The 23,848-nt window shown below is 30.8% G+C and overlaps 4 protein-coding genes across 6 annotated transcripts; 2 read left to right on the forward strand and 2 right to left on the reverse strand.

Annotated features, from left to right (window-relative positions):
• On the forward strand, positions 1,104–5,846 carry LOC109334435 (desiccation-related protein PCC13-62-like). Its single transcript, XM_019570221.1, has 4 exons — positions 1,104–1,473; positions 1,970–2,195; positions 2,741–3,192; positions 5,830–5,846. The coding sequence occupies exons 1-3, from the start codon at positions 1,157–1,159 to the stop codon at positions 3,113–3,115; spliced, it is 918 nt and encodes a 305-aa protein (XP_019425766.1). The 5' UTR covers positions 1,104–1,156; the 3' UTR covers positions 3,116–3,192; positions 5,830–5,846.
• LOC109334753 (ER membrane protein complex subunit 6-like) lies at positions 6,447–10,218 on the forward strand. 2 transcript variants are annotated; one of them, XM_019570680.1, is made up of 5 exons: positions 6,447–6,570; positions 7,781–7,929; positions 8,293–8,488; positions 9,393–9,412; positions 9,844–10,218. In XM_019570680.1, exons 2-5 carry the CDS (start codon positions 7,814–7,816, stop codon positions 9,872–9,874), a joined length of 363 nt encoding a protein of 120 aa, XP_019426225.1. In that variant the 5' UTR covers positions 6,447–6,570; positions 7,781–7,813; the 3' UTR covers positions 9,875–10,218. The 2 variants fall into 2 exon arrangements, with proteins under 2 accessions (XP_019426225.1, XP_019426226.1); XM_019570681.1 differs by having other exon boundaries at positions 6,481–6,574; positions 7,784–7,929.
• LOC109334752 lies at positions 10,106–11,288 on the reverse strand. Its single transcript, XM_019570678.1, has one exon. It carries the CDS (start codon positions 11,048–11,050, stop codon positions 10,520–10,522), a length of 531 nt encoding a protein of 176 aa, XP_019426223.1. The 5' UTR covers positions 11,051–11,288; the 3' UTR covers positions 10,106–10,519.
• Positions 16,134–18,081, reverse strand: LOC109334824 (prostatic spermine-binding protein-like). 2 transcript variants are annotated; one of them, XR_002106149.1, is made up of 4 exons: positions 17,891–18,081; positions 17,464–17,836; positions 16,420–16,706; positions 16,134–16,379 (listed from the first exon to the last, which is right to left on the reverse strand). XR_002106149.1 is itself a non-coding variant. In XM_019570792.1 (3 exons), the coding sequence occupies exons 2-3, from the start codon at positions 17,821–17,823 to the stop codon at positions 16,470–16,472; spliced, it is 597 nt and encodes a 198-aa protein (XP_019426337.1). In that variant the 5' UTR covers positions 17,824–17,836; positions 17,891–18,081; the 3' UTR covers positions 16,157–16,469. The 2 variants fall into 2 exon arrangements, 1 of the variants encoding a protein (XP_019426337.1); XM_019570792.1 differs by having other exon boundaries at positions 16,157–16,706.

A 23,848-nucleotide genomic window follows, 5' to 3' on the forward strand; every position in this document is an offset into this window, starting at 1 on the left:
ATTTCCTTTTTAAAAACTCACGAAACCTAAAAAGTATGAGTCCAACTTCTAAGTATAAATGATAAGTATAAAATTCATTTGACATATTGTTTCATAAATGGTTGGTATTTGTATATAGGTAAAAGAAAAAAAAATGCCCTTCTCAATAGGATTTAATATGTATATACTGAAAATATAACTATTTTTTACACTGTTAACACATCACATCCATATTATTCATATGTTAGCCATCATTGACTATCAAATAAAAGTAATCTAAATCAATGATGAATGATATATTGTTAATGTAAAGACACTTGACACTGACGATATACATATATTAAACTCTATTTATAATTGGCACACTAATATTCACAATCTTCTTAAATTGTAGACACTACAAATTAAATTTACCAATAAGTTTGTAAAGCAATTATTTCTTACTAGCAATTCTAGTCACAAATCAATTTTTTAATTGTATCATACCACCACCATGAGTAATTGTAGTAAACACAAATAATCACCAGTTAGTTCAGCTAGTAACTTCATCATTCCTTTGCCTCTTAACTAAACCACTCCCAAATCTGAACCCAAAACAAACCAATAACTTTCTACTAAATACCAACCATTATGAAGCACCATAAAAAAGTAATTAATTAACCAACCCTAAACATTATAATCCAATGTTAAAATATTAGAAATTATTACATGGTCCAAACCAATAATCTCATTAATTTACAATAAACAAATTTAATTTTAAATTATCAATGCATCCTCAATAGTCACAGTTTGATTGAGAACATTCATATTATATCATGTAATAATTTTTCCATGAATCTTCCTCACTTAGAGTAACTAAATGTTTTTGGTTTAACGTAAGATATTATCTTATATGAGTAAGAAATTAATCTATTTCAGAGAATATGATTGTCCCTCTTAATGATAGTCATTCTTGGAGATTGAACATTTTACATTTTAATCTATCTATAGATCTAATTGTGTCTTCCACTTGTAGATCGAGGTTAATCCCCTACCTAAATGTTAAAGCAAGCTACATCCTCTTTTGCCATGTGGCAGCGACTAGTACAAGGGCATGAGCCCAAAAACATATAAATACGTGCATAAGTGAAGGGATCATCAAAGACAAAACATAACTCAGAAAAAGAGCCTTAAAAACATGGCACTTGTTCACATTTCTAGCACCACCACCACCACCACCTTCATTCTTGTTTTGCTAGCCTCATTCTTCCTCATTTCAAGAGCAACCCCAACACCAGAAGGATCAGATGTTGATTATATTGAATTTCCTCTAAACTTAGAATACTTAGAAGCTGAGTTCTACTTATTTGGGTCATTGGGTCATGGGTTAGATGTAGTTGCTCCAGGTTTAGCTCATGGAGGACACCCTCCCATTGGTGCCAGATTAGCCAAACTAGGCTTTCTTGTCAAAGATATTATTTTGCAATTTGGTTTGCAGGAAATTGGACATTTGAGGTTTTCTCTTATCTCTCCTACTAGTATCACACATCTAAACAAGTGATCATGTATTACTAAATGAACTTATGAGTTTATTTATTCAAAGTCGTTTATCTAAATGTGGTAGAGATTTTTAAAAACTTTATTCGATTCTAATTTAATTATAATATATAAGACTCTAACCTGATAGAGTATAAGAGATAAAATATATACAATCTTATCTATATGAGTGGAGAGTCGTTCAAAACAGTTTTTTATTTGTTTGCGAGGTAAGACTGCATCTTCGGAAGGCCTGAATCTAAGTTTTAACTATAATTAGTCTGACTTCATTTTTTTAAATACTTACACTTTGGACATTATCATATATTCATGTCAATATTTGATGTTGTACACCAACTATTTTACTTTTCTTTTAGACAAAACAAGACCTTAATTTGATGTCATTTGGATCAATATCTATATTTTTGTATCTATTAGGGAAGAGTTCTAAAGTAAAGATGCATTCTCATTTCAGGGCTATAAAGAGCAGAGTGAGAGGGTTCCCTAGGCCATTGCTGAATCTAAGCTCAGCAGCATTTGGCCAAGTAATGAACAGTGCCTTTGGGAGACCTTTGCACCCTCCTTTTGACCCTTATGCCAATGAGATCAATTATCTTCTTGCATCTTATGTCATTCCTTATATTGGTCTTACTGGTTATGTTGGAACAAATCCAGAACTTCAACATGCTACTTCCAAGAAGGTAATAATACCCCAAACTCTTGCTATATACTATTCAATTTAGATACATGAACATGATATGCCACAGCAAGAGTATAATATGTATGGTATACAAAAAAATGAAACTTATAATAGAGTTATCATTTTTATAAGATGTCCACATATCCTAATTGCTAATAGAATAGTATATGACAAATTGGAATGCCAATAACATGCATTAGTATTTGTTGGGAAGCAAGTCTCACATCACCTACTTCATTGTATTGGAAATACTTTAAATACATGTTGGGTTTCTCTTCTCTTGTTGCCAATTGGTTTTGAGGTGAAACTTAACATGGTATGAGAACCGAAGCTCAACTTCTCTCTCATTTTCATGAGCCCAAAAATGCCCTTTAGTCATGGTCAAATGTAATTGTTCGTCTGATCCGACAGACTTACGTGAAGGGGTTGTTGGGAAATAAGTCTCACATCGCCTATCTCATTGTATCGAAAATGGTTTATTGAATAACATAACTTCTCCACCAACTTAATTCATATAATGACATTGTGTGATGCTGCATTTTGCAGCTTATTGCTAGTCTTCTGGGCGTAGAGGCAGGGCAAGATGCAGTTATTCGAACATTGCTATACGAGCGTCGGACACAGATTGTGCATCCATATGGAGTAAGTGTGGCAGAGTTCACGAATCGCATTTCGATCCTCAGGAACAGGCTAGGAAAGGCAGGTTTGAAAGATGAGGGTCTTGTCGTACCTATATCGGAAGGTTCCGATGGCAGAGTTCCAGGAAACATTCTTTCTGCTGACAAAGATTCACTGTCTTATTCAAGGACTCCGGCCGAAGTATTAAGGATACTATATGGTGGAGGTGATGAACATGTCCCTGGTGGCTTCTACCCTAATGGTGCAGATGGCCATATAGCTAGATCATACTTGAATAACTAAAGCTATATATCTATGCATAAAATGTGTGTGTTTGTTTTTATATGTTGAGAATTTCATGCCTTCAATGTGTGTGTATGTTTTTATATGCAAATTATAATAAGCATTGTACTACATAATTTGATTATGAAATTGCCTATGTTGTATTATAGATTTTGCTGATAGTTTAGGACATTAGGCCAGGGACAGAATTTCAAAAGCAAAGGTTGTTGCAGTGTCTCAAACCAAAAACAACAAATTGGTGCCAAATTATTAGATTATAATCTGATATTCAGTATCCTATTAGCAAACACAAAACTAGAAAATTTTATGATTTTATGCATACTAAACTTGATCAACCCACTATATGCATAAACATGAGACAAAATGTGGAAGGAATTAGAAAATGAAATCCTATTTTTTATCCATAAGATACTTGCTCAAGTTACTATGTCTAGTTATAGCCAAGAGTTGATTGAACGGTGGGTCCCTAGTTTTTGTACTTACAAAATTAGGATATGGGGAACGGAATCGTCTGTCCCATAAAAGTTTTTGTCTCATGTCCCTAATCAATCAATGTTTGTCAACAATTCAAAAATAACATCTCAATTTATTTTTATTTTATTAAAATAATATATTAATTTCATATGTCAATATATGAGTGAAACATGACATGAATGATGACACTAAGTTGGAACAGGTGATCCCTATCCCTTACTCAGAGGGGAACAAAGTATAAGGTTGTTCAAAGACACAAAATATATATTGGATTTAAGTCACTAATAAGCAATAATAACCTAGTGAAAAATAGGATGTATCTCATGCTATCCTAATTTACATGAGACCCTTTTAATCAAATTCTAATATAAAAGTTTGAAATAGTTAAACATTTTTTTATAATTGATGAATATTCATTTTTTTTGTCATCATAATTTGTTATGAACCTTCATTTTTGTTAAAATTTAGAAGTATAAACTTTACATAGTTTTCTTTTATTCCTAAATGAAGGCCCCTCATTTTCCCATAATTGACTTGTAAAATGTTACCACCATCTATGAAAATTCATTAAATGGGAATTACTTTCCTGAAAGATAGTGAAGTCTTTCATATGACCAAAACAAAATACTTTTTATATAACCATAAGCTACTACTCAATATCCAAAACAAAAATAATTTCGTAACACCATTATTTGAGTGATGTTTCATTTTTCTCATGTATGGCACTTTTTTCAAGACCTGCAATTTAGTTACACATTGAACAAAATTTTATTAATAAGGTGTTGGTCTAAATCCAAAATGAGCAATAAGTCAAGTGTTTTATTCTTGGGAACGACATTTGTTGGGAGGGACAGTCACATGCCCCAAAAAAGATTAATTCCTTACTGAAAGGGATACCTTTGATAGTACTAGAAAAACAATAACAAATCTTTTATAATTAGTTACACACAAGTACTTTTAAATAAAAATATCATTTTCAAAATATTTATTTTATGTTTATATACTTGTATATATTTTTTATTTTTTATGTATATTTTGCACAACTAATTATATACATGTATATAAAAGTACAATTAAAAAAATTAGAACACAAATATATTTTTTATACATAGCCCTCCTAATTAGCCCTTTCTGATCCTTCACTGCAAATGGTCTTTTTCTACATATTCTATGTATCTCAAATCACAATATAAACAGGATAATCTTCTCACTCATGTTTGAACATTTCATAGTCCAATTAATGAGTTTTGCAACCAAATCAGAAATTATAAGTTGCTCTTAGCTAAGTGAGCTTGTGAATATAATAATGATAAAAGTAAAGTTTGGAGAAATAATTCATTGCATCCACTCATATAAGAATAAGGATCCTCTCGATTCATGCATCCACTCTTTAATCTGCTGCTATATATAAGAGTAAGGATCCTCACAATTTTATCCTTTTATTTACCATAAAATTACTTTTTCAAAACAATTACTTTACAAATTTTAATATTTATCGAATTTTATATTATTAATGCATTATCTACCCTTTAAATAATAATATCATTTACAAGTAAATGGAATACACATAATAAATCTAAAAAACTTGACACTATATATATATAGGTGCATAAGTGAAGGGATCATGAATGAAAAATATACATCATCATCATCAAGAAAAAGAACCTTAAAAATATGGCACTTCACATTTCAAGTACCATTGCCTACATTGTTGTTTTGATAGCTTCCTTATTCTTCATTGTAAGAACAGACCCAACTCCAACACTAGAAGGATCAGATGTTGATCTTATTGAATTTTATCTAAATTTAGAATACTTAGAGGCTGAGTTTTTCTTGTTTGGGTGTACTAGATTAGCCACATTTGAGGGCTTAACCATGCTCATTGTTGTACGAACGGCGGGCACAAGTGGTGCATCCATATGGAGTGACCGTGGCAGAGTTCACGAATCGCATTTCGATTCTGAGGAATAGGCTAGGAAACACAAGTTTGAAAGATGAGGGTCTTGTTGTCCCTATATTGCAAGGTGCTGAAGGCAAAGTTTCATGAAACATTCTTTCTGGTGACAAAGATTCATTGTCATATGCAAGGACTCCAAATGAAGTATTGAGGATATTATATGGTGGAGGTGATGAACATGTCCCAGGTGGTTTCTTTCACCAGATCTTACTTATATACCTAAACTTATGCATAAAAATATAATTTCATGCATAAAACTTGTACTTGTTATGCAGACTATATCTTGAAAATTTTATGCCAATAGCAATCTAGTAAATAATTGAATGCAAAACTAGAGAATATACATAATGGTGTGCCAGTGCAGAGTATTTGATTTGTGAATTTAACAACATCTTTAATGATAAAAGTTTCTTGGCAAGTAAGCAGCAGGGACAAAATATTCATTGTTCATATGAAAAATTAACAACTCGAATAAATATAAAAGTTCTTAGTAAACTAATTTTTCGAGCGAGACTCAAACCTAATAGGATTTAGAAGGACAAGACATATTTTGATAAACTTAAAAGCCATTTTCATAGGTTTGTTATCGAATTTGATTTAACGAAAATAAAATTGATATTGAAGTACATGAAATTTTGAGATGCCTAAATCATAAAATACATGTTGCACAAATTTTATCATATACATATGTTTTTTTGGTTAATTAAATATATCTTACGTCCTATAAAAAATCAATCTTTTTCGAAATGTGTCTGTACTTTTAGATGAGTAATATTATATAAACATTAAATGAGTATGGAATAAGTTACCATCAAAAGCTACTCAAATAAACATATTGAAGTGAGATTCTTTTTCTTTTTCAAAGGAACATCATATAAACTATTTTTAAATAAAATATTCACTTAACCTTCTCAAAAGCTCAAATAAATAAATAATGATATATATCATTCAGCATAAACAAAAAAGAGCGTGAAAGGTGTGAGTGTGAGTCCAAAACTGCATCAACAATCTCAATCTTCAAGAGGTAAGTTCCTTTTTGAATCCACATTCTCTCTGCGATTCCATTATCAATTTTGATAATGCCTCCTTTATATTCTCTTCGATCTGATCTGATTCGTTTCACAATGATTTCATGGTTCAACTATCTAATCTAATTCTGTATATCATGTACACGACGGTTGAATTCGTAGTTTTTTATTCGATTCAGATTCGATTCTAGCAACTAAATCGGTTTTTTTCATATTTTTTGTGTTGAATTAAATTATTAATTTCTAGTCAACTATTGCCTTTGGTGGTTTTGATTGGGTTTCTGTTCTTGCATCGTGTTTAATTTTGAATGTTGATGTTTATGTGAATAGCTAGAGTTCACGTGATAGAATGTTAGAATTGAATTTTCGAAATTTTATAGTTGAAATACAAGTTTAGCTTAACTTTATAATCCCTCAAATTCCAAACCCTACTTTGAAGTTGTGCTTAAATAACAATTGTTTTTTGTGTATTTATTTATTTTCATGTATTTGTTCTCTGTTTTATTTTTGTAGTTTATAAATTCATATTACCACCAAATTTCTGTACTAATTAATAATATGTTAGGACTTAAGCACACGAGGAGAGCCTAACATGTGCTTCAGTCCTAACAATTGTTATCTTTCATTGAGAGTTGTGTTACGGAAAGGGTTACCTATAGGCTAAATTAAGGTACATTACCGAACACTGATATGTGAGTGAAACCGCCAAAAAGAGAAAGGGCTACCATCGGGTCAGTGTCAATATAGTGAAAGCCGTCGTGGACGTCTGCCCTTAAAGGGGCGGCAATGTTAGGAGTTTCACATTGAGTAGAATAGCAAACTCAATGTGTACTTAAGCCACAAGACTCTCCTACCTAATAAACTAGTCTTTTGGGTTGGACTCTCCTCATGTGCTTAAGTCCTAACAGAATATCCTGGTCGGAATGGGTAGCTTCAAGGTATGCAGAATTCGAGACTATAGTTTGATAATTTTGGAAGTTGTTCTAGATTTATTTTGGAAGTTGTGTTCCAGTAGTTTAATTTTAATTAAGTTCGTTGTGTGTGTGTGTTATCATTTTAGAGTTTATGTCCGTTTATTTCAAATTACCTGCTATTAACCTCAGCACAATTGTTCTGGATATTTATATTTATGTTTATTAAAATTTCGACATCATGATTTACTTTTTATTTCTAACCAAAATCATCCATTTTGATCTCCCTTTACAGAAGCATATCACCAAATTAGACAAGGAAGATATTATGGCTGGACATTCTGAGTCAGGTTCATCAGAGAAGAAATCAAGCAACGGACTGGATGAGTTGCTGACTTTAAATGCTGAGAATTTGCAAAGCAACATGAAAATTATATATTACAGGTTGGTTTTACTGCATATATATATATATATATATACTTTGTTGCCCTACATATAGCTAGAAATATTACATTTGGGGTGGACCACCAAACACCAGGGATGTTTTTCTTCCTTTCTTTCTTTACCCACTTATGGAATAGTTGGGGACACTAACATTTGGAGTGGTGGTTTTAGTATTGATGACTGTGTTATTCTATCTGTGTGAAACAGACACCTGAATGCATGACTGCATGAGATGTATATATAAATGAATCACTCTTAGAGAAAGGGGAAAAGGGAGGGAATGAAAGAAAATGAAAGAAAGAAATGAAACAGCTGTTTAATGATGCCTAAGGTTTACTATTGAAATTTTTCTGTCTCTTGCAGCCGGACATTTTTGTCTATAATTGGCGGATTTGTTGCTGGAATTTTGGGGTTTACAGCCTTGAAAGGATTTGTGTTTTATTTCCTTCTCATGGCAGTTACTTCAATTGGGCTTGTAGCCAAAGCAAAATTTTCAATCCACACATACTTTGACTCCTGGAATCGGGTGCTGCTTGATGGCTTTCTGAGTGGTCTAATGGTATGTTTTTTATGTTCAAAACATCTTTCTTTGGGCATGAGAATATTTTTTTGTGAAAAAAGAATTTTTTTTGGATAAGGAATGTAAAGATGTATGAAAAATAAGGGATAAAATATTTATTTATTTTTATAGAAAAAGAAAATTTCTTTAGGAAAATGGAAGAATGCAAACAAAGAGGATAGGCACGTGAAAATATAACTAAAAAAACCTAGATACAAGATTCAGCACGTCTAACCAAGAAAGCCTCTATGAGCAGAGCACCATATACAACCTAAATACAAAAATTACGAAAGTCAGGAAAACCAACAAAAGCCACATTAAATATGTAGTGTTTGCTAAGCTCCTTGCATATTCACCAGTGCTGCTAGCTGAACAATCCAGAAAACACCAGAACGAAGGGTCAACTATATGAAATTTCATATATATATATGTAGACAATGTTTTTGGTAATGTACTTTTTAAAAAATTACATTTTTATAACTAATTTCACTCAATATATTGAAGAGAGGAGAGGGGCCACCACAGACAAGCATTTGACCAATGAGAGCTTTTTTCTGGCCATTGAGGAATAAGAAAAAAAAAATAGAGAAGTGGGTTTATCCCATTCATAATTTCTTGAAATATCTAGTGTATTACACGAAGCTCTGAAGGTTTGATGAAATTAGATTGGATAAGGCTTTTATGTTGTATTGAGATTTTAAATGGAAGGTTTCTGTAGTTTCCAGAACAGGAGGTTTATTTAAATGTCTTACTGATCTTATGCTGCCATTTCAAAGTACATTTTATCTAGGTCATAATTCATAATATCTATGTGGCTGCTTGTGTTCTCTCTATATGTATATTTTGCCATTTTTGTATGTGCATGTGTTCCATATTTTAACTTTTCTTTTTTAAACTTCTGCAGTCGTTTGTGCTTTTCTGGACGTATCCTTCTCTTGTGAAGTACTCAGTGGAGTATAACTGCAAATTTAATTTATTTCAATTCAACACCATAAAACTTGTTAAAAATGTAATACTTGTATGTATAGCACCAAAAGTAATGGAGTAAGTTTTTCAAAATTTCACCAGAACATGATTCACAAATATGAAAATTCTTTTGGGGTGGGTAGGGATTTCAGTAAATTTCCTAAATTCAAGTAGTAAAATTAAGTACTTACAAAAATTCTGAATAAACCGGTGGGAATTTTCTGATACTCATGAGCAGCCATTGCCATGCCCATTGGACATGTGCTATTGGTTGTCAGAACACTTGTAGTGGTATCCAACAAAAACACAGCCTAACAGAATTTATTTCCTCTATATATCTGTATGCTGAAACACTTGCTATCACGTTGTGCTTCTTTGACAAAATAAAGCTTTGCATATGACATTGTTCATATATTCTGATCATCTGATGGAGGGAGTGTGCAAATGTATCAAGATAGGCAGTTTTGGCTTCTGTTGCTGCTATTGATGCTTGGTTTGACAGAAGCAGAGACACTCTTGAGCTACTTGATAGCTTTCATCATGTTATTCCTGTCTTTAAACTTTGTAACCTTTGCTTCCAGTAGATTATCTATTCTGTATTATTTCAAATAGAATTTCAAGTGGGAAGGACCGACAATGACTTCTCTTTTCTATGGCTGTCAAATTGATAGCTAGTAGGCTGTTTTTGAAGTTTGCTTTGTGATATAGATAACGATGTTGCCAATTTTATTTTACCATTCTAATTAGTACTTAATTTTACTTAACTTTACACTTTTCTTATTAAAAAACTCTCTGGTTGACATTGTCAGTATTTTAGCTTGCAAGTGCAGATAGATGCCATTGATAATAGATAGCTCTAAGAAATCTTGACTAACAGAACACTTATTACTTTATTTGACTCTGTTACAAGGAAGTGGTGAAGTAGACTCATAATAGATTTACCAGAAAGTATGGTTGATATAAATAGCTGGTTCGAAGTACATATGATCATGGTTTGTACAAACTCCTACTACTACTATTACTAATTGCTACTGCTATCAATGTGACAGAAGAGGGGTGAATAAATCAGCCCTTCAGTAGTAGTTTGATTATGGCCGAAGCCACATCAACCAGCTTTTGCATAAAGCCATTTCTATCAGCTAAGGGTGACTGAGTGGAGCCTGAGAATTTCGATTCGCAGGTACTTACTTCCTTCACAGCATCAGATATGCAGTAACTTGCAAACCCAAAACGGCCTTGGTTAATGGCATCAAGTGCTTGTGGGAGAGTGTATTTCACAATTGGGATGTATGACTCTGCACAGAAAGCCAAGGCTTTCTCCAACCCATGGCCTGAGTTCTGCTTGATCAACCTCTCAATGTAACTCAGTGTGTCAGTTGCATTTGCCAGAATGTTATTCACCATTATCAGTGCCACACTCTTGAGATCAGATTTTGGGTTTAGAGGGTTTGAGTGTAGGGTGGAGTTGCAAATGTCATAAAAGGGTGTCTTTTTGCATATTTGGTCTACCAAGTCACCATTCTCAGCATTGGTCATAGAAGCCAGAAGAATAATGTGAAGTGCAAAATAAGGTACACATGCTGAACTCCTCACCATTTTCTCTTGTATGTGGAAATGGAAGATAGGGGAATGAAAATGACCAAGGCTCTTGGCTGCTATTTAAGGTTAGTTTTACTGTTGAGTGTGTTAAAAATTGGAAAATTGTTTTTTTCAATTGAAAATGGGAAAATAATTGGACCCCGTAAAATGTCACTGTCACTGCATTCTAATTCCTTTTAGGCTTTTATGTACATTTTTTAAGTGGTGTGCAGTTTGTTGTCCTTTCATATCGTAAACATTAAGTAGCAACTAAGGGGGTGAATTAGATTTGCATAATATATTGTCCTTTTAAAATGATAGCTCAGAGTTTTCAACAAAAGCAGAAACTTGTAGAATAATAGTTGCAGAAATTTAAATGAGATAAGGGTAGAGAGATTCACACAAAGATGTATACTGGTTCACCTTCTTCAACTGAAGGCTACGTCCAGTCCCCTTTACTGATTCAAAGGGATTTTCACTATGCAATTAATTTTCTTTACAAATCTCAGACCAAGGCTCTCTTTTAGAATATTTAATTCTCCACAAGAAAGCACATCACTTTCTTATTACATAAACACTCACCAAAACCTATTGTAACCTTTGATTTTGTGGATTGGAATAAGACTTTTCTGAATTGCTTAGGATTACTATACCCTTGTGGGGTTGGAATCCTTTTCAAGATCACTTTGAAGTCAATATCACACTTAGCTCTTGTTTTTTTAGAAAGTATGAAAATGCAGAATTTCTCGTAAGACTTTTATGAAAAACGTAAGAAAGGTTTTGCAATCGGAAGTTGTGGCAATAGTGTTATGAAAGTGTTGTGCTGTTTTGAGAAACTTGGGATGACATGTATAGAGTTTAAAGGGGTTTTAGGATAGATTGGAAGATGTATGAAACTTAACTTTTTACTCTATTTTTGTTTTGTTTTAAGTAACTTGTTATTTGGTTTTCTAAAAATTTCTTTTTAAAAACCCTATTCATATTTTACATCCCTTTAAAACTTTGAAAAATAATTTTCATGAGCTTTATGTGATATCAAAATTAAAATGAACTACTAAGGTCTTAAACTAAGAAACAAAAAAAATCTTATCTAATAACTTACTTTTCAATCTTTGAGACCCCTTCTCCTCTTTTATTGATGTTGATGTCTTCATGGTAACTTGAAGGAAAAAAACTGTTCTTCACACATGTTAAAAGATTGTCACAGGTCATATTAAAAGATTGTCACAGGTTTGTTGTTTTGCTTTTCGTAACCATGGGCTAATTTGGATTAGCCTACACATTGTTTAAGGTTAAGTTGGCTTTGGGTCAGTGTGTCACGGGTGTCCTTATTCACCTGCCTTGTGTTGCCAATGCTGGTCTTATGTTCTGTTCCCTACTTTCATGGAAGATGCCAAATTTAAGAACTTTCTAGATAATATTCTCTTAATTAAACCCTTCTTTGGGAACTAAAGAAATGTGAGGCAAGAAGAGATGTCAACACTGTTTTGGCATTTATCAAGACAGAATCATTAATCAGCACCAACGATAGATGCTAACTAGCATGCATAATTGGCATTGTTATGGTGTCTACTCTCTCCTAGAAAGTTACTGCTTCTAAACCTATTCAACCTTATTATTTTCTCTAAAAGGCACAATTACCCAATCAGTCCTAAAAATTAGAATAAACATGTTTAAAAAAAGTCATGTGTCCCTATTTAATCCCTGAAAAAAATACAAATTTAAATTAGTACTTAAATATCATAGATGTGAGTCAAAATGGTCTTTATTAGTGATCATAAAAATGCTAATTTTGACTTGTATTTGATATTTTTTGATATCATTTTAGGGTTTTTAATTTTCAGGGACTAAATTGATACACATGAGGGACCATAGAATGAAGGGTATATAATACAGTATCATTCACCCAAATTTGTAAGGAAACTAATATGGAAATGTACACCCAAATTTGCAAAGAAGATAATAAATTCTTGATACATGAAAATTTTCCCTGTTCTTCTAATCCCCGATCTCCTTTTTGAAGTGAGATTTCGTTCGTTAAAATAAGCAGCATTGTTGTTTAAGCCTTAAAACATTGTTATCAATGAGTTATTCTTGACAAACTTGGTATTCAAGAATCAGTATAGTTGGTAAAGCTTTTAAAACAATAAGCATGAGAGTTTGAGTTTGTACCTGAAAAAAACTTGGCATGCTTAATCTGCTCCTCTTCTTTGACATTGAAGAATTTTTAATCGCTTCTAACTTTCAACCTGATTAAACTTTCTAGACAATTCCTTAAACACAGAAGCTATCTTAAATAGTAAAATCATCATAAACTTCATTATTCATCATATTTTATTTCATAAAGTATAATGAGTTTAAATTAGCAACTATAAAACAAAAATAACATGTCTTACAAATGAACGTTGTTTGATCTTCATATATATCTTCACGCTATCACCGTGTTAAGAGTGCAAAAGTCCCTTTAATGCGACTCAAATTTGAAGGAACTTCCATTGATGAGTTTGTCAAAGTTGAATTGCATTAAAGAGACTTATGCAGTCTTTACACATTGAAAGCTTTGATTCTTGAGGTCTCCTTTAGTATGTTGTGCAAGACAACAACAAAAACCTTCTTGGGATCTTTTCTTCGTAATGTACACCGTCTTTGCAAAATAGGATTACCTTATATACCAGTTTAATTTATCGTATCTTATTTTAAGTTATATGTTATTTTGTTATTATCTTTTATAACTACTTGACCTAACAATCTTCATTCAAATTTCAAAGCGTGTTTTTTAAACCTGGAATATATTAGCTGTCATATCTTTCACAATGTGGTTGGATTCGATCAGAAAATATATTATTTTCATTATCAACTATTATGCATACCTAAAACATTAACCATGTGGTTTCCTTTTGATTGTTGTTAACTCATAATAAAAGAACCGTGAGAGCAATAGTATTCAGGGTTAGTTAGTTTAGTTATACAAATATTTGAATGAAAAACGTTAGAATTGATGAGGCATATTTTAAAATATTTTAAATTAATCTCATGAATGATTACTATATATGATATTCATCTCGATCCAAATATTCTCTAAATATTCTCAACAAGATGATAGTCACATATTATCCTATTAACATTTTTATTTTACTAATTATAAATATAAAAATCAAGAAAATATGTAATTATAAAAACTGTTTATTATATATAATTTTCTGAAAAATTTGTCAAAAACCAAAATAATTCTGACTTTCATGTGGCAAAATAGACCTAGTTGGTAAATAGTTTTCAAGGCAACTATATATAGTTTAAAAATTGACGTATTTTTGTAAATAGTATTAAAAATATTAATAAATTTATCCAATTCATCATGATCTAAAGTAGGAGTGAGCATGTCAGGTTAGATAGGGTAAAATTTGTTCCTTACCTGATCTAAATGTTGGTCGATCATTTTTTTGTACCTAAATTCGGTCCTAAACTTAAAGTTAACCTGACCATAAATGTTAATCGGGTCAGTCTTTGTACTTGAACTTCATCCCTGATCCCGACTAAATAATGCACATCTCCTGATAAAGTATTCTTAATATTATCTATTAGTATGGATATGTAATTTGACATATGAAATTATATATGCATATATATTGTTAATCATGAACATATAACGAAATAATAGATAACAATTATACTTTTGACCCAAAAGATATCATTACTATATACTCGATTGAATAGACACATATACAAATATGATGAATGACCATGAGACGTATCGAGTCATGTTTGTTCTTACCCTGTCCTATATATTGACCGAGTCTAATTTTTTAACTCGAGTTTAACCCTAAATCCAATGAAACTCGACCATATTCGAACTGATTGAGCCAACCAGGTGGGTGGGTAGTGTTGGGTTATGCATACCTCTAAAAAAGTGATGATGTAAATTAAAGAGGTGATCTATCACCCACATTCGTATTTTCCATTTTGGTGTGACTTATTTTCGTGTCCATATGTTATATCACTCTTTTGTGTAATTCTATGTATCCGGAGATATGATTGACCAAAAAAATATTTAATAATTATAATTTTAACTTCAATAATTTTTGTTCATTCAATCAGAGGTGATGGTACATGAAGTGATACAAAAAGTAAGACAACAGATATACTCTCCTTATGTGGAGAATACATATTCTATTCCACAAAATGTATTATTTTATGTGTCATTAATTTTGATTAATCAAAAAAATACTTAATAATTAAATTTTTAACTTCAATATATTTTTTCAATCGATTAAAATTAATGAGACATCGAGTGAAAAGATAGAAAATATGTTAAGGATTAGGTTGAGTAAATTGAGATATTAAAGTAATTGGATAATAAATAATGGATTTATCCATAATTGTGTCAAATTCAGGGTTGATTAAAAAATAAGACCTTTTCTAATTTCTATTGCAAGTTCACCGTTTCTAATTTGTATTGCGAAGTTCACTACTGGAAAGGGTTTAAAAAGATGTTAATATGAGCTTGGTCTGATGGATAACTTGTTTGGATTGAACTGACATTTTGAGTTCTTTTAATAATAAAGGTTGGGTTGTGTTAGCCCATATTTTGGTGGCCAAAGACAGACAGGGCAAGGTCAGGCTGGTCGGTATTGCCGCCCTAGTGGAATTACACGCTGCATTGAACTTTGCAATAATTTTAACTTGAATTGTTTAAGTTATTATTGGGAAGTAAATATCAACAAACAAATGTGATCCATTTAATCACAAATTTTGAGTTCCACTAACGTTGATACTCTAAGGAATTTTTCATAATGTTAACACACTGAACAATAGGATCATGATCATTCATTCAAAACCAAAACACCAAAACACAATATCTCATGCAGCATGTTTGCAAGTCATTAAAGCATTTGACATTTTAAACAGTTATTGTAAACAATTATAACTTATCAAAACAGTGAACAATTTATAGTATTATTGACCGTCCACTTGTCAAATCCAGTACCAACTCCCAATCAATTAGTCCTCTTATCAAAATTCAGACATCTATCTCAAATACATGAACATAAAGTAAGATAACTTCAAATTCCACTTTTGGGTGCTTCAGAAAATACCAGAAAATATGTAATGATATAAACAGATTTAATGTAAATGCATAAGATATTTCAGGGTACCAGAAATTATAGAGCACAAGATCTACCAACCTATAAAGGACCAAGAATACAAATTTAAAGTTTGCAAAATTTGTTCTAAACATCTCTTCAGAAGAGTTCTGCAAAACCCACATTGACTATGAACTGACCAAATGAAACAAGTAACCCTAACTGCAACATAATAATACATAAAACAGCTAAAAACAATTCCATGAACCATCTTATCTTTTCTTTCACATGTGTGCAAAGGACAGATTGTGAACCATTGAGCCATGGTTCAGTTGTTAAGGACAATGGACTCAACTCTATCGCTTAGAGGGTCTCGCATCATCTTCATCTTCTCCTCCATCATCATCGTTGTCATCATCAGAATCATCTTTACCCAACCTCTTCCTCTTTGATGATGGAACATCAGCCTTTTCACCATCGTCGTCGCCTTCATCTTCCTCCTCACCATTCTCCTCGGGTTCAAAATCACTAGATGCTTCCTCCTCCTCGGCAGTTCCTAAAGGGCGGACGAGGTATTCTGTTCCCAAATCATCCTAAATGGTTTTTGTGTCAGTTAAACTAAATAGAGGAAAACAGATAGTTATACATAATTATACTCAAAACAATGCAGCAACACAAAAGATTGCATAACTAAAATTTATGACAACTCTCTTAATTTTCAACCTAGCTATTGAATATGCCCCCCACAAAGATAAATCAGGAGCAATTAAGCAAGACAGATATGTTCCCTGTAGAAACTAAAACCGCATATTTCATTGATTCTCAAATCCACTTCAAAGGCGTAAATAATATTTCTCGAAATTCTTGTTCCAAAAAAATTCAGAAGATTTATTCAAGTAATTCAAACAAAGGAATTCAGATGGTTGAAACTTGAAACTTAGAATAAGCAAGGATTTGGTAAAATATTAACTAGATATATACATATGAAGAGTATAGATTACGCAATTATTCAAATTTCTCAAAGATATAATTGAAAATTTAATTAGATAAAAAAGTGCAAAGTGATTCTTCGGATAAATTCAGCTATAAAACCTCTATTGTTTAACCGTACCGATGCAAAAATCTTAAACATAATGATAAACCCTACCAAGTCAACAATGCTTACAGTGAAAAGGAAAAAAAATCATAATCAATTTCCACTAATTATAAACGATTAAACGAACAATCTAACACACAAAAACCTAGCTATAAGATAAACGATAATATTCACTAACAAACACGAAATCAAACAGAAATTTCAAACAATTTCTATAAATTAAGCATTTAAAAGATAAAATCTAAGTTAGTTACCTCGTCATCTTCCTCCTCTTCCTCATCCTCATCGTCGTCGTCATCGTCATCGTCAGGATCGCCGCCACGCTCGCCGCCAGCTCCAGCGCCTTGCTCTTCTTCATCGTCATCATCATCTCCACCGTCATCCTCAACCTCATCTTCATCATCATCGTCACCGTCGCTATCTTCCTCATCTTCACCATCATCATCTTCATCCTCGTCATCATCTTCTCCGTCTTGTTGAAATTCATCTTCAGAGTCATCTTCCTCATCCTCCTGTTTCAGAACGATGAAATCGTTCTCTTCCATTTGTTCATTCAATTCCTCAATGTTCATCATCTTCGAATTCTGATAGAAGAAAATGGAGAGAATGAGCATGAAGAAGAAGAAGAAGAAGAAGAAGAAGAAGAAGAAGAAGAAGAAGAAGAAGAAGAAGAAGAAGAAGATACTAGCTTCTTCCTTCGTTTCACTGCAACAATGATCTTGACCGTTGAAACAACAATTCACGCGGATTGATGACGTGGACTTTGATCGAACCGTTGTCTTAAACGATTTTGTATTACAGTATGGATAACGTGATTGCTCCTTGCGGCGCTCGCTTATGCTTATTTTTGTTAGGGTTTTTTCTCAAGAATCTTCGGTTCAGCTTCAGATTTTGAAATTTTGAAATTTTATAATATTAAATTTTGTTTTTGGTAACATCTTGATTTAATTTTTAAACATACATTAACACTGCATAAACTATTAAAAAATTATTAAAATTCCAATCATACTTAACTATTTTGTAAATTATAAAACTTCTTATCCTTTAAGTGGATTATAATTTTTATTTATTTTTAAATTGATGTTTATAGATATTGAACTCGTGTTATTACCTTTTATATTTATATATATGCACAGAAGAAACACCTCAACTGACGGTTAAAAAATTAGTACCCTTTTTATGGCCCCCACAAAGTAAATTTTGCTTATGATTAAGACAACGTAAATCTTTTTTTATGCATAATGTAATTGTTTTATTAGAAAATAGAATATTAGTGTTTTTGGAGTTAGGTATTTGGTTTGGGCTCGATTATGTCTACCATGTGGAGGACCTATCTATTGGGCCTGGTATTGTTAGGATTCTGAGGGTATTCACAACCCGTATTTTAACACACAATCTTTTTCCTTTATAATTATAATATATACTTTGGTTAAGAGACTAAGTGAGAAGAGAAAAAAATATGAAAGAGATAGTAAAGAGAAGCAAAGAGCTAGAAGGGTAGTATATTTTTATATTATTTGATATGAGTGAAATGAAAAAAAGAAAAAAAAACTTTTTTTCTTTCTCTCTTATTTGGTTGAATAATAAAAATTAGAACAGAAAAATATTATATTTGAAAAAACAAAAAAATAGAAAATTATTTGTATTTATATTATTCTAAAGTTATATTCGTCATTTAAGTTTGTTCAACTCTTTTTATTCTAGTTGTCTCTTCATATTTTGTGAGAAAAGATTGTGTGACTCCCACCTATTTTTAGTTCTCAATCATTTCTCTCTTCTCAACCAAATGAATCACTATTGTAAAAGTAAGACCGTACCAACTAGTTCTACTGGTGAAGCGATTCTCATATCATTATGGTACAATAATTATATCAGTCATGCAATCATATAAATCAAAAAATGGTCAAAATCAGTCAAAATAAATCATACTGATCAATTTTCATTTAAAATTAATTTTTTAATGAGAATAAATTCGTTATTGTCCTTTTATTAGCTTTTCAACATTAAAATATAATATAATATATTTGTATATCTAACTTCACTCGTATGTTTGTTTAATTAGTGAATCATTAGTTAAATTGTTATACCACCGTTTGAATGTTATATCACTTATCAGCATCCTGATCAATTTAATGACCAGTACATATTGATAACAGTGAAATAATGGAAAATATTACTTTCTCTACAACTTCTCTCCCCTAAACTTTTTTATTCTTTTTAACTGCACAATCAAATGACAGCTTAGTAATTGTTCTAATGATAGTGCATTTAAATGTAGGAAAATGTCAAATATGACCTACTTTGTAGAATGCAAATATACTCCGGTGTTGGTGAGTAATGTCACAAAAAAAGAAAGATATATTTTCTCTAGGATGACTCGATCTAAAGTTGAGTAAGACTCCACTCGTCACAATCATTTGACTTGAAGCTTATTCTAACATGTTGGAGTTCAAGAAAATAGATATAATGTGCTTTTGGAAACATTTCAAATTATATTAGGTCGTCTTAATGTAATTAAGTTTACTTAACTATTTTACCTAAATCTCTAGCATATTTATTAATATTGTTTACTTCAAAGGACAAGCTTAATTGTATTTTAGCCCTTCAACTCTTTTAATTGTACCATTTTAGTCCCTCCATTTTGGTTTGATAACATTTACTCCCACAACTTCTTAGTTTGTGTATTGTTAGCCTTTTGTTTATCTCTAGTCACAAAACTTATTTATATGGCTAGTAGTCCATTAATATTTTAAAAGATGATTTATCCATAAAGTTTGGTAGTTGTTAAAATGATAAAACTTATGTAATAAGAACAATAATAGGTTGCCCAATGTCTTGAAAAGCGAGATAAACTAATGAATTACAATTTTGAAACTCAACATTTACATTAGTCCAAATACAAGTCTTCTTAGTGAGCTAATTGTCAATCTAATAATACTTATATAAGCATGATTAATGACTTTACTAACAGAATTGGAGGCATTGATTCATATTGTAAAATTAGAGACTTGTTAAAATGAATGAGCTATAAAAGACAATGGAACATAGGTGCAATTAAGCCCTGAGGAGTGAGGATGGTATGATTTTTCACACTTTATCTTCACACCCTTTATGTTTTTCCAAATAAAATTTTCTTGACCTTTTTTTCTCTACAACTATTATCATATAAAACAAGAAATGGATTAACTTCTATAAGAATACCAAATTGTTGAGATTAGAAGTTGTTATAGAATGTTATGCGTATCTTGTAACTATTTCTCAAGTTAAAAAATTTATAAAGTCCTTCTAAATCTTACCGCTCAAATTTGTAAATTGTATATTCAATAGGCATGGTATCGTAGTAATAATAATAAATGAATAAGACGGTAGTTTAGTATTGTAAGGTCTTATTAAATTTTCATGTTGATCACAAGGTCATGATTTTGATTCTTATAAGTGACATTATTAAGGAAGAATTACATACATTAAAATAGATTAATTCTTTACTGGTAAAGTTTCTACTGATAATAATAAATCACGGTAGTGGCTTATAAGAAACATATGTTCCGTAATAATTGAAAGAAGAAGTGATAGTAATGGTATACTTATCTGAAAACACGTGTTAGTGTTAGTGTCACAAACTTACACGCCATATAACATCATCTATATAAAACTCTAAACCAATAATAAATCCCCTCCCCTCGTCACTAGAGAATTAATCCATCATGTTGAATTTGCGGTGGCCGGAGCTGAATCTATCGCCGTGGAGGTTGCCGGTGTTGGACATGTCGTATTGGAACACAAGTTGGAACCTTCAATGGTTGAGTTTGTCTTTGTTGGATGATTTGTTATGGGCTTGTCTCACTTTTCTGGAGTCCTTTGTCTTGCTCTCAATGCTTTGCTACTTTTTCCTATGTTGCGGTTGTACTCTCTAACTTTCATTCTGGTATCTTAAATCATGTTTCGGAAAACATGTCATACAATTAAAAATTACATATTTTTTTATTTTTTATTTTTTTGTTTTAATATTATTGGTCTGAAACGTAGTTTAGAATAACATTTCATTCTCTATAATTTAATTGAGAAATATACATCTAGTGTACCTACAGTTTTAATATTTTTTTTGCACAGGATAATGATAAGGAACACTAAGTATAGAAGATTTCTAGTTAGTTATACTTGTAAAGTAGAAAATTGTTAGCTTTTATTTTTGTTTTGTTTGGTTTGCTACTTTTGGGTTGAATGGTTTTAATATTTCTATTATAGATGTAAAGGTAGACATATTTTGAAATTTATTTAAAAACTATGCATTTGGTCTGATAATATATTTTTCTTTCTTGGTATGGACTTGAATCACCCACATCAACTTAACTTTTAATAGTTTGATGTTTGTTTTTCTGAAGCTATTAACACTCTAGCATGTCTAATTGCATTCTTCATTAAATTAACATGTCTAAAGAGAATATTTTTTGGGTACATGAAATTAAAGAGAATATGAATGCTATTTGAGATAGTTAATAGTCTCCTCTTATTATTATTTATTTAATAAAAAAATGATATATCCTCCTCTTAAATCTTTTTACTCACGAGAAGATGACATATGTTATAATAAGATACTTTAATTATTAATGATTGAATTATAAATATCATGTATCACTTTTTTATGAGTAGAAAGATTAGTAGAAGGACATAACAATCTCATGGAATAAAGTTCATCTTATTTTTATTCCCCAAGTCAATTGGTGGTAGGCGTTTATTCGCTATTAAGCTCTGAGTCATAATCAATTTTTCTTCTCTTTTTTTTTTCGGCGGTGTTATTTTAACATATATCGTGTACAAATTTATATACAGTTAATATATTATTTATTATTCATTTATAATATTTATTTTCAAAAGTGATTAATAACTAAACATAAATGATTGATGATGCAATGAGAATGTATAACATTATGAGAATAAAATATATCCTCATATTAGAAGATAATTTATCTCTTCCAACTAGTAAAAATATGACACATGTAACGTTTTGTTTTGTTTTAGAAACATTTTTATTGTAAAAATGATTAAACATGACACATGTCATGTTTTTAGTTGCTAAAAAAGATAATTTATCTCTTTATACTAGGAGATACTTTATTCTCAAACATTATATGGATTCTTTACTCTTTCAACTTTCAAATCTATGGACTCATCACTTCAAAATTGATGGCTTCCAGTGGGTCCGGATTCGTATTTAAATTAGAATTAAAGCTAAAAAAATTAACAACAAATTTTTTAATATATTAGTTTTTGTTGATTTGGTGGAAGGTGAATTGAATCGCACTACATTCTTACACGTATATATTTATGACTTTATGGTAAAAAAACTTTCAGGGAACTTCAGAAGTTTTTTTATCAGAGAAATGTGAGATCAAATGTTTATAGAGTAATCTTGTTTTTGCAATTGAGTTTTATCGATGGAGAACCAATCAAGAGTGAAATGAATCATCGATGAAGAGGAAGTTAAGAATAAAATAAAAATTAAAAAATGCCCAAAAACTAAGAAAAACAAAGTAAAGTTAAATGAAAAAAAAGTTGTATTAAAAGATAGGGGAATGTTCACTGATTTTCATATATCAAAACTGGCTGGTTTATTGTTTGAGTTTAAAATCTTTGTACTAATAGTGTAAAGTTTACACTATCAGCACATTATTCATCATTAATTTATATTACTTTTGTATGAGAGTCAATTATGATTAATAAATCAATGGTATATGATTACTGAAAAGTGTAAAGAATATTTAAGCTATTAGTTATACATATTAAATCCTTATTGTTTCTGATGTAACCCATAACATCTTTAATAGCTTCAAAAACTCTTCTCTGTTCTCTTATGAAAGCTTTTTTATATAGACCATTCATGGAAAAATCTCACCACAAAATTGATTAAAAACATGATATTTGTTTTTTTTGTACAATTAAGAGTATCTCCAAGTATATTTTCATATTTTTTGTAAGAATTAATATCTTTAAGTCTATAATTGTCCGTGCATTAAATATTAATTTCAGGAATTAAATATTAACCTTTAGTTTATGTGAAAATTCAATAATGTTTTATATTACTAAACTAATATTTGGTTGGGAAATTTGATTTTTTGCCAATGCAAATATGTTAATACTGATTGAAGTCTTTCAAAACCGTTTGCCATATACAATATGTAAACGGTAATTTACACTTAGAAGTTAGAAAGCCGTTTCTTTCTAACACAATTCTCATGGGCTCAACGTGCACACCAATATAATCATGATCCTTAAAAGTATTAAATTATAACAATAATTTAATACATGCATTAAGTTTTAGTTTTTGCATCTAGAATTCATGTTTATTTATGTATCAATCATAATTAACATATAATGATGAATGAAGTAATGATAATATTTAAAAAAATGTGTTATAGTTAGTATATAGAGAGAGAAAATATAAGCATTGTTAATATATAAGTTTTATATACTGTAATTACATTACCTATTATTTATATTTAATTATTATTAACTCTTCAATTTTTTTTAAATAAACGATATAATGATTATGTATAAATTTTTATATTGTAAATATATATGTACTTCACTTATAAAAATATTAATTTGAATGAAATCATTTTCTAATGACAATATTTTGAA

The sequence above is a fragment of the Lupinus angustifolius genome, chromosome LG19 (assembly GCF_001865875.1).
Source record: "Lupinus angustifolius cultivar Tanjil chromosome LG19, LupAngTanjil_v1.0, whole genome shotgun sequence".
In the NCBI taxonomy this organism is placed as follows: Eukaryota; Viridiplantae; Streptophyta; class Magnoliopsida; order Fabales; family Fabaceae; genus Lupinus; species Lupinus angustifolius.